The following is a 10,710-nucleotide window of genomic DNA, read 5'->3' on the forward strand; positions in this document are numbered from 1 at the left end:
GAAACAACAGCCTTTCCCCTGGAGACGTTGTCGGCCCCGTGGCTGCCCAAACACGGCCCGAAGGCGAGGGGCGGGGACGCACCCGGGCGCCGACCCAGCCCCGCCCCCGCCTCCAGGACCTGCCCCCGGGCTCCGTGGGGCGGTGCTACTGCGGGGCGGGGCCGCGGACCGTACCATCTCACCCGGGGGACGGGGGAGGGGGCACGGCGGCCTTCCCTTTGGCGACACGCCCCGAAGCACGGCAGGTGAGCGTCGCGGGTCCCGCGACCCACTGGAGAAGGTGGCCGGCCGGATCCCCTCTTCTCGCGTCCCCTGAGCCCAGAGACCCGCGCCCCCCGGGGTGGTAGCGGCGAGCTCAGGGGGCGGAGCCGCGGGGCTGGTCGTGCCCTTGAAGAGCGGCCGGGACGCGCGTCCGCCGCGGGCCGTGTGTGCGGCGCGATCTCCGAGGTGCTTTGCCTTCTGGACGGTCACCATGTTGTGCCGGGCGGCGTGCAGGTGAGGCGCCGGGGACGCGGTCACGGCCCCAAGGACGAAGGGGCGCGGGCGGCGGGCGGCGGGCCGGGGCCGGCTTCGCGGCCGCAGCTGCCTCCATCGTCCCCGCACTCCTTCCCCGCTCAGCCTCTCCGGGGCGGGGGGCGCGGGGACGCGGCGGGCGACCCGGCCTGCCCGCAGGTGTCCGCTGACCGCGTCCAGGTGCGGCTGGGGCGCAGGGCGGCCACGTTGATTGAATGCTTCAAAGAACGTGGAGGAGCCAACGATCCGGAAAGGTCCGCTGCGCTGGTTCTTCCGCAGCCTCGTCTGCGTAGACAGGTGCGCGCGGTCGAATCGGTCTGTGCACGCTCTCTCTTCCAGCACGAGCAGGAAGCTGGTGCCAGCTCTGGGGTCTCTGGGGTCCCGGCAGAAGCACAGCCTCCCCGACTTGCAGTATGATTATGGCGCTCTGGAGCCCTACATCAACGCCCAGATCATGCAGCTGCACCACAGCAAGCACCACGCGGCCTATGTGAACAACCTGAACGTCACCGAGGAGAAGTACCAGGAGGCGCTGGCCAAGGGTAGGTGCCCGGCTGCCTGGCTTTGAGAACCTGGCTAAACTGGGAGTCATGACAGCGGGGCGTGTCCCCTTAAGGGAATGCCTCTCTAGTCAATAGAACCACTTCACGTGTTCTTGTTGACTTATGGGCCCAAACTTGCAATGAAAATATCCAATTTGTGGGAAACTGAAACGAGCTTGTATTTACTTAGAATTCAATATTATAATACAATGTGGAGTTACGTTTTTTTTTTTTTAACAGCGTAGTTGACGAAAGCAGTAGCTGTGGACATTGTGTATTTTGTGTCCGGGGGTGTGTATGGGAATATTATAATGGGAATATTTCCCTATTGTGATAGGGAATTCTATGATTTTGTATAGAATGTCTCTATACAAAATAGTATTACACTTTTCAACTATTAGTTAATCAGTAGTTTGCACGAGGAAAATAATTAACAGTCGTGTTTCCAACTGCATGTATGGCTTAATAAGCTACACAGGTAAAAAAATGTATTTGAAAAATACTTTGGAGTGGCAGTCCTGTGAAATTTGTTGTGTAAATTTCAAGACAGTGACATCTTGTTGACTGGGGGCATCTAGTGGAAAAGTGTAGTATTTCAGCCCGATTGTTTATGAGGTAATTGGCTCAACAAAAAGAAGTGGAAGTTACAACATTCTGGAAGATTTGCTTGTGCAATCAGTTCCCTCAAATACGGGAAAAGTTTTGATGATTTAGGAAATAAATCCAGGAAGCCTGTGGTAATGAGAGGCTGGGGAATAGGCCCGTTGTGAAAGTGTTTCCTACGTGACGTCTGGCACCCGTGAATCTGTCTGTCAATATTTTAAAGACAGCTTAATGTTAGTCTGCTTCTTGCGCAATCAAAGCTGCACTTGTTTAGTGAAAACCACTGGAAAAAAAGCTTTACATGATATTATACCATATTGCCTGTAAATTAGTAAGTCCCCGCATAGGTTTCTTTTATTTAAAAAATTATATTTTAAAAATTATTGAAGAGTTAAGTTTTTGTGTTTGAGAATTTGGGAGAAAAGAGGAATGTAAGTAAAATAACATTAATCTCATCACAAGTGAGTAACATCAAACAAAAATATTTAACTTTCATTGCATTTAACAGAGGAAAAAAACAGGTGAAACCAAAGAAAATGTTGAACTTCAGGAAAGTTCTTCAAAGCAGATATTAAGCCCCCAAATTTCTATTAAAATTTAAAAATGATTAAGTGAACTTGGAGATCATTAAACTGTTTCTCAGTAAGCATATTTCTTTCCCATTCGAAAAATTTGTTACTGTTGATTTATTAAAAAGCAATATAAAACCTACATTTATTTTTAGGGTGACTCTTCAGGAAAAATTAGTAAAGGGAACACTGATCTGTAAGAAAATTATTTTGTAAACAACAAAAAGTTGGCATCAGAAAAAAACTCTCAAAGATTGTCTGTGTGGGGCTGGCCCGATGGCGTAGTGGTTAAATTCACGTGCTCCACTTCGGCGGCCCGGGTTTCTCTGGTTTGGATCCTGGGTGCAGTCCTAGCACCGCTCCTCAAGCCATGCTATGGGAGCGTCCCACATAGAAGAACTAGAAGGACGTACAACTAGGACATACAACTATGTACTGGGGCTTTGGGGAGGGAAAAAAAACAGAAAAAAGAGGAAGATTGGCAACAGATGTTAGCTTACGGCCAATTTTCCTCACCCATAAAAAAAAAAAAAACCCTAAGAAACAAAAAAAAATTATCTGTGTATTCAGATATCACTAGGTTCTCTCCTTCTTTCTGAATTGCTAAACAACTGGAGGTTTGGCCTGGTAGCTTCAGAAAGCGACATTTCTTACATATGTTCTTAGTGTATACTCTAAGAACATAAGTAGCGAACTTTTTCTATCTTTAAGCTCCCTAAGAGCAGAGTTCTCAGTGGTTCTTTATGTTCTTTACTTTGCCTCTTGTATCTTGTGAATAACAAGCACTGAGTGTTTATTGAACAAGAGATTTCCCATTTTTCCTAAGAGTTCGGTTAATTTGTAGCTTCTTGAAAGCATAGAAAAAAATATTTTTCTTTCCCTGCTTGTTTAGAAAGGTAGAAAAAAATTCTTCAAACATAACTTTTTTTTTGAATATAGCTACCAGGGAATTAATTTTTTTCCCTTAGAAACTACGTTCAATGTATTCAATTATCTAGTCAATCAACAGACATTTATTGAGTGCCTGTTACATATGAGGCAATATTTTGGGCCCTGGGGATACAGCATGCACAGAAGTCCTTGTCATCCCTGGAACTTTCATTCCAGTGGGGAGACAGATGAACAAGTAAATATGTAGTATGCCGGGGGTTGTAAGTCCTATCGAGAACAACAAAGTAGGGGAAGTGGTCTGGAGGGGCTGGCGGGGAATTGCCTATTTTATATTGTGGTTAGAGGAGGCCTCACTGATGAGGTTGATGTTTCAGTAGAGACTGGAAGGGGAAGTGGGGGAATGAAGCGTGAGGCTGTCTCCAGGAAGAGCATTCCAGCACAGGCAACAGGAGTCAGTGGGAGCCCTAAGCTGGGAGCACGTGGAGCTTCTCATGTCAGTGCGGGGAGGCCGTTGTGGCTGGAGCTGGGCCAGCGAGGACGTGCGGAGGGTCAGCTGACGTGCATTGCAAGGACTTGGGGTTCATGCTGAGAGAGAAGAGCAGCCTTTGCAGGGTTTGACTAGAGGAGGGCCGTGATCACCTTGGCGTCTAGAGGAGCCCTCTGGCCACTGTGTTGAGACGAGACCGTAGGGGACAGACGTGGAAGCAGGAGACCCGTGAGAGGCGGAGGCTCGAATGCAGGTGGGGATGCTGCTGGTATGGACCAGAGGGAGGAGGTAGGGCTGGGATCCTGGATGCATTTTACAGGTAGAGCTGGCTTTGCTGGTGGATAGGATATGGAGGGTGAGAGGAAAGAAGTAAAGAATGACCAAGTTATCAAAAATGTCTTGAGCAAACAGTTGGCACTTACAGAGATGGGGAAGGCCACAGGAAGAGTAAGTTTCGGGGTGAACATCGGGAGTTCCCTTCTGACTATGTTCAGTTTCTTGCTAAGGTAACATTGAAATATTCCTAGTGAATATCTAGTGAAAACTAGAAATGAGAATTGAAAATTTTCCATATAGTCTGTGAATGGAACCCTACATTTTAGCATTGCACTGTTTCCTAGCTTTGTTCTTTCTATTATTTCATTTGCTAAAATCTTTTCTATCCAAGAAAGCTCTTGAGTTCTTTGAAGCTCAGGAGTGACTTTTCTACCAGCTTTGCCCGCCGGGCTGGGCCTCTCACTGGTGGTTGAGCACATTCTGAATTGAACTGAAAACCCATGGGACAAATAGTTTTGGGAAGGTGTTTTTTTGTAGAATCATTAAGTTGTGGAATTTTAGGATCAATAGGATGTTACTGATAAGCTGATCCAATTATCTGACACTTTACAAAGAAAAAAATAGTGTATAAAATGGTTGAAAAAGTAAGAATTTAGAAAAATGTGTTTGCGTTTTAACATTTCAGGGGACGTGACAGCTCAGATTGCTCTGCAGCCTGCACTCAAGTTCAATGGTGGAGGCCATATCAATCATACCATTTTCTGGACAAACCTGAGCCCCAATGGCGGGGGAGAACCCAAAGGTTGGTATATGTTGGTGCAAGCTTGGCGGCATTTTGGGCACCGTAGGAACAAATGTTGATTTTCTTAAGTTGCCTTAATTCTCCCTGAGGTCTTATAATGGCATATTTTTCGTAGCAAGGAGTCCAGCAAAATTCTAACTTTTAAAGGGATATACGTAAGAATGGAGAATGCATTCAGGGAGTTATAACATCAGATTTTATACTCACATACACATAATATCATGTACGGTGTCTCTTTTTGGTTGAATTGTACTGTACATTAGCCAAAGCCTGGGGAACTCAGGGTTCAGGAAGGACGAGCTTTCCCTTACTAGCTCTGGGACCTAAGGTGAGGTCCTTAACCGTTCTGTGTCTTACCTTCTTCATCTTTGTGCTCCTGGGTAATAATAGGGCTGTTTTGAGAATGAAATGTTATTATCTGTGAGGTGCTCGGAATAATGCCGTTTGCCATTATTTTACTACTATTATTTTACTGTTTCCTAACTGATGAGAAGTCAGTTGTCCCAGAAAATTAGGTTTTCCAGGACAAGTGCAGGTGTTGAGGGGGTGCAGAGCCGATGGGCTTGCTCACTGTCCTTGTTTACTTGACTTCCTGTGTGGCGTGTGGTGGCCCAGGCGGCTTTAATTATCCTCCTCAGCCTGGGAAGATATGGGGCTTAAATATAGCTCCCCTCTCTTGTCTCTGGGCTTCTGGCGTGTATATTACGTTTCTGTGTTTTGTTTTTTGTTTGTTTTTAATCATGTTAGAGAAGGCATCTTATGCACTGAAATAAGCGGTTTCATTTGGAGGATAAAAAGATGAATGGGGGAGTCAGTGTGGGAAACTGGACATTTTATTTTTTCTGAGTTAGGTCTTCAGACCAAGGCTTAATAGTTTTGAGGTTTTGTGAGTTACTGGAATCTCACATACCCCCACGTTCAGCCCGCAGGTTTTGGTGCTCTCTGCCGTTTTATGTTATCTGTCCCACTTTATTCCGTTATTTCTGCTTATAATAGATGATTACCTTAAGCCGGTAGAATCAGAGAAGTAATATTTTTGGCCTAGTTGATGTACTCAATCTAGAATTATATTCTATATTGCTACAGAATAAAAAGGCTTGTCTGTTGCAGTGTACCCTTAGTTCAGTAATAGAAGAGAAATCGTTCTTTTAAAAATGATATAATTGAGGTAGGAAAGATGTAGGCTGCCTTCGAGAAAAATCAAATAACAGCCATAACATTTTACTTCCAAATTGAGACAGAGGAGATAAGGTAGAAGTCAAAGTAAATTCTCTATTGAGGGAAAAAGAAAGCTAAAATATTATTTCTTTCTTGATAGAAATAGCCCAGTGAGTGAAGAAATCCCTGTGGCACGCTTCAGTGACAAATGTGTGAATTAAAACTGTGAGACTTATGACACGACGTAACACGGTGTTATGTAGTCTCGCTGGGTTATGCTGTGTCTTCTATATGACGTTGTCTAGTTGTATCTTGGGCCGTATGACAAGCATATTTAAATATGTAATAACATATTCTATTGTAATAATTGTAATCTATTTATTTGTGGGGTTTTTTGGATTTTTTTTTTTTTAAATAGGGGAATTGCTGGACGCCATCAAACGTGACTTTGGTTCCTTCGACAAATTTAAAGAGAAGTTGACTGCTGTATCGGCTGGTGTCCAAGGCTCGGGTTGGGGTTGGCTTGGTTTCAATAAGGACCAGGGACGCCTCCAGATTGTTGCCTGTCCTAACCAGGATCCCCTGCAGGGAACAACAGGTGAGATTTGAACATTGTCACATGTTCATTTGGGAGAGATGTTCACTAGAAAGCATTTAACTTGAGGGACTGGCCTGGTGGCGCAGTGGTTAAGTTCTCAAGTTCCGCTTTGGTGGCCCACGGTTCATTGGTTTGGATCCTGGGTGCGGACATGGCACTGCTCGGCAAGCCATGCTGTGGTAGGCATCCCACATATAAAGTAGAGGAAGATGGGCAGGGATGTTAGCTCAGGGCCAGTGTTCCTCAGCCAAAAAAAAAAGAGGAGGATTGACAGCAGATGTTAGCTCAGGGCTAACCTTCCTTAAAAAAGAAAAAAGAAAGCATTTAACTTGAAATAAGAAAAACCAGCGGCGTTTAAACCTATCTTGAGTATGTACTAATTTGAGCAAATCTTAACAGATGATGCTCAAGTCTTGTGCAAGCAGAAAATGCTTTAAAAGTCCTTGATATTTTGAAGTGTAAATCTTATCCAAAATAAGCACGTGTAATTTTACAGACACATTAACCAAAAAATGTTTTAAACATAAACTCTGCTTTATCTGACAGAGTTCCTACCGGCTTACATAATTATGCGCACTAAAATTAGATAAACGAGAGGGAGGAAAAGACGTGTGAACCGAGGCTGACTTCAGCCCTGAGTCTCTTGCCCCCTCTGCTGGGCGCTCGTCATCAGTCTGGAACTAGAGCTCCAGACGGCTGCTTTTCTGGGGGTTTTGGTATATGAAAATGCTTGGCTTAGAAGCTCCAGCCTGGGCTCACCAAATCCTTCTTGATGTGGAGCCAGATTGCATTAGAAACTCTTTAGGAAGCAGAGCCCTAAGTCATCCAGCGGTTAGCTTCAACTTTGGTCTTTCATGTCACGAGCCCACGGTGACGCCTTGACATCAAACCACAGCAGTTCTCAGCCACTTTTTCTCCCCCTACACACGTCAGGAGACTGGGTTACGAGACCCACTTCCCTGGATGTGCTCAGATTTTGCCAGAATCTAAACAGCTCTTTTGGGAAAGTGAGATGCCACAGAATTTGTAAAAGCCACGAAAGGTTTGTGAGCCCTGCCTGCTGTAGAGTCATGTGTGGCCGTGAAGGTGCCTGCCTGGAAAGGCTGTGATTTCTAGGTGAATCCCAGCTACCCCTCCTTCCCTCCCACTTGAAGAAAGCCCCTTGGAATGAAAATAAGTAAAAGTCATGGCAATTTCTTTATGGGAAAAAACTTTGATAAATTTCATTACCTTAATTATTAATACTAAGTTATTAGTGGCATACCTCACAACTGATCAAGCTGTACTGGTTGAGAATTGTTTTCTTAGAGAAGAGCTATGATTTAGTTTGAGACTTTTTCTAAATGAGTGTGTTTTTAAAATTTTATTTATTTGTTAAATTTTGTTTATTTTTTTTGGTGAGGAAGATTGGCTCTGACCTAACATCTGTTGCCAATTTTCCTCCTTTTGCTTGAGGAAGATTGTCCCTGAGCTAACATCTGTGCCAGTCTTCCTCTATTTTGTATGTGGGATGCCACCGCTGCATGGCTTGATGAGTAGTCCGTAGGTACACACCCAGGATCTGAACCCATGTACTCCGGGCTGCCAAAATGGAGTGTGCAAACTTAACCACTATGCCACTGGGCTGGCCCTAAATGAATGTTTTAAAGATACAGCTAATTCTTCATTTATACTGTTTAATTTCTGGAAGCAGTGTATCTTTTTCTTTAGTCCAATTTAGTTTTCTTTGTTAATTTATCCTTTCTGCTAGTGTCTCATTAAATGTGTTCTATTCTTTAAGACTAACGTTAGCCTTGGGGAGCAGAGCAGGTTTCTCATAAACACCTCTGGATGCTCAGGTCCTGGGAGGTCCTCAACAGCCCCCACAAACATAACATACCTTATAAGACCCCCACTGAGGACCACTGAGAATTGTCTGTTGGGTACATCTGTTGGTGTCTTAAGAACAGCTATTAAAATACTGTAGTTAATTGATTTTCCCAAGTCTACTTTAATTATTTTTACTATTCATCACATTTTCTTCCAAAGAGTAAAGTTTAAAATCTTTTTATAGGAATACTTAGTCTTAGGCCGTTTTCCTATTTATATAAGAAACTGAAAATGGATGCGAATGTTGTAAAGGATAATTTTGTATGCGTAGGATGAAGTTTAAATTGAGAAGCTGCAGTGTTTTAGATGGAAATTCATAGTGTTTTGCTTTTTTTCCCATTCTTTCCAATAGGTCTTATTCCCCTGCTGGGGATTGACGTGTGGGAGCACGCTTATTACCTTCAGTATAAAAATGTCAGGCCTGATTATCTGAAAGCCATTTGGAATGTGATCAACTGGGAGAATGTATCTGAGAGATACATGGCTTGCAAAAAGTAAAGCATTATCGTTACACCGAGTGCATTAAGCAATTTCCAACTATTTTTGTAGTAGCTCGAAGTACCACAGTATACCAGTAAGCTGCTCTAGGATAGCATTTCTGAATGTGGCTTATTCAGATATTTGATAAACGTAATGCTATGAATAATTTCCTGTTTTACAATTTTGTTATTGGGCAACTGTTTGAAAATATTAAATGCTTTGTATGATTCGGTCTTTTCATTGAACGTTTCCTTCAGAGAGCTAGAATGGCTAGGAGGGTTTAATTGTCATCATAAAACCATCAAAAGTATCCCATTCCTATGCTGTTAGGGGTCTGTGGAAGCCTTTCTCATCCCATTCTGTTGTAGGAAATCTAGTCTTTTGCCCCAGTTGTTTAAGAACAAAATATTAAATTTATTTCCCAAGGGGAATAGTTTTCTATTGAAAATTGCTCTTTTTGTAAGTAATCCTCCATGTAGTTTTGCTTCTGGTGGTGTCACCCAATGGTCTTTAATTGTTTATGGTCACATGTAACACTGGGTAATCACCATTTTGTCTTTTTAAAAAATATTACTTGATCGCTAATTGAGAATTGCTTTATAATGAGAAAGAAATAGTCGTGCATCTGAATTTTCGTCTAGGGAGAAACACAAAGACTTGATGTGAAATGTTGTCCTCAAACCTAGAAATGTGTATTGTCTAACTTCTCAAAATGGACAAATTAGGGCCAAGCTGATAAAGTCCACGAAGGGAGGAGGTCACAGATGGTTCTGGCCGGGCGCTTGGTCAGGTGCTGCCTTCGTGGGTAGAGACAAGTGGTTTCCAGATGAGGTCAGCCGCATGCCTCCCTCAGAATGGAGGGAGGTGCCTCCCTCATTTATTTCTAAACACTTGTTTTTGAGTTATTGTATCCCATTTGATGTTTTGCTTTTCTTTTAAAAAATGTACAGTCCCAACAGAAGCTTTGTATTGAGTTTTTTCAATAAAGGGAAAACCATACCCTCAATACAGTGACTCAGCATGTCAGGTTGTGTTCCTGTTTCCTTTTTGCGGATGAAGCTGTTTACAGGTCACAGGTTCTTTCTGTATTTGGCTTAACATGGTCGTGCATTTCCCATATTTCATCGTCTTCCTCTTTGTCTTGAATTTTGTCAATTGGACATTTCCTAATTTACCTTACAATTCTATTACCAAATATCTCATTTGTTTCTAATGGTTATTTACTACAATAATGCTGAGGTGAGCAATCCAGATGGGTTTGCCCTTCTATTGGAATATATATAAATATATAAATATTATAATATATATATATATCTATAAAGGTTTTTTCTCAAACCTATTTTGTAACAGGATGTTTCCCCAAGTTTATTTTAACATTTTTCCCCCCAACTTTATTTTTCTGTTTTTTACTGGAAAAATGCAGTAAGTTAGCAGTTTCAATATTGAAGACTGAAGTTTTTAAAAAGATTTGAATTCAAGGCACTTTTAGAATTCAGTTAGAAAAGGATTTAGGTTTTATGAATTGTCAGTCAGCAGTGTTGATGAGGTTGGTGATAACTCTGTATGTGTTGATGCTTGTGGGTTGAAAACACTTCGAGACTGAACAGTAAAGTGACTTACGGGGAGCGCAAATGGGAGTCACGTGGTTACTGCTCACCTACACAAAGAAGGCGGTGACCTGTTTACACAGACCATCTAGAAAAGTGGGACCTTTTTGAAAGATGGGCTTTTGAATACAAGTTGTCTGCTACACCCTGGTTTGTACGGAACTGACAAAGATATGCAGAGACTCCTGATTTATATAAAGGTTTTGGGCTCTTACTAAGCTTTAAGATTCCAAACAAATCTAATGTTGGAATTTCTATGTGCCCCTATTTTTGCTGTGACTTTATGTCGAGGGAACGAGGGACAGCAGGGTCCTT

At 43.0% G+C, this 10,710-nt stretch overlaps 1 protein-coding gene across 1 annotated transcript; it reads left to right on the plus strand.

Moving 5' to 3' along the window:
- The first annotated feature begins 403 nt into the window (after positions 1–403).
- On the plus strand, positions 404–9,021 carry SOD2 (superoxide dismutase 2). The gene is given in 5 exon segments (NM_001082517.2): positions 404–495; positions 853–1,055; positions 4,567–4,683; positions 6,260–6,439; positions 8,661–9,021. Coding segments are annotated over 5 exon segments (669 nt in total). The 5' UTR covers positions 404–472; the 3' UTR covers positions 8,807–9,021.
- The last annotated feature ends 1,689 nt before the right edge of the window (positions 9,022–10,710 follow it).

The sequence above is a fragment of the Equus caballus genome, chromosome 31, assembly GCF_041296265.1.
Source record: "Equus caballus isolate H_3958 breed thoroughbred chromosome 31, TB-T2T, whole genome shotgun sequence".
Lineage (NCBI taxonomy): Eukaryota > Metazoa > Chordata > Mammalia > Perissodactyla > Equidae > Equus > Equus caballus.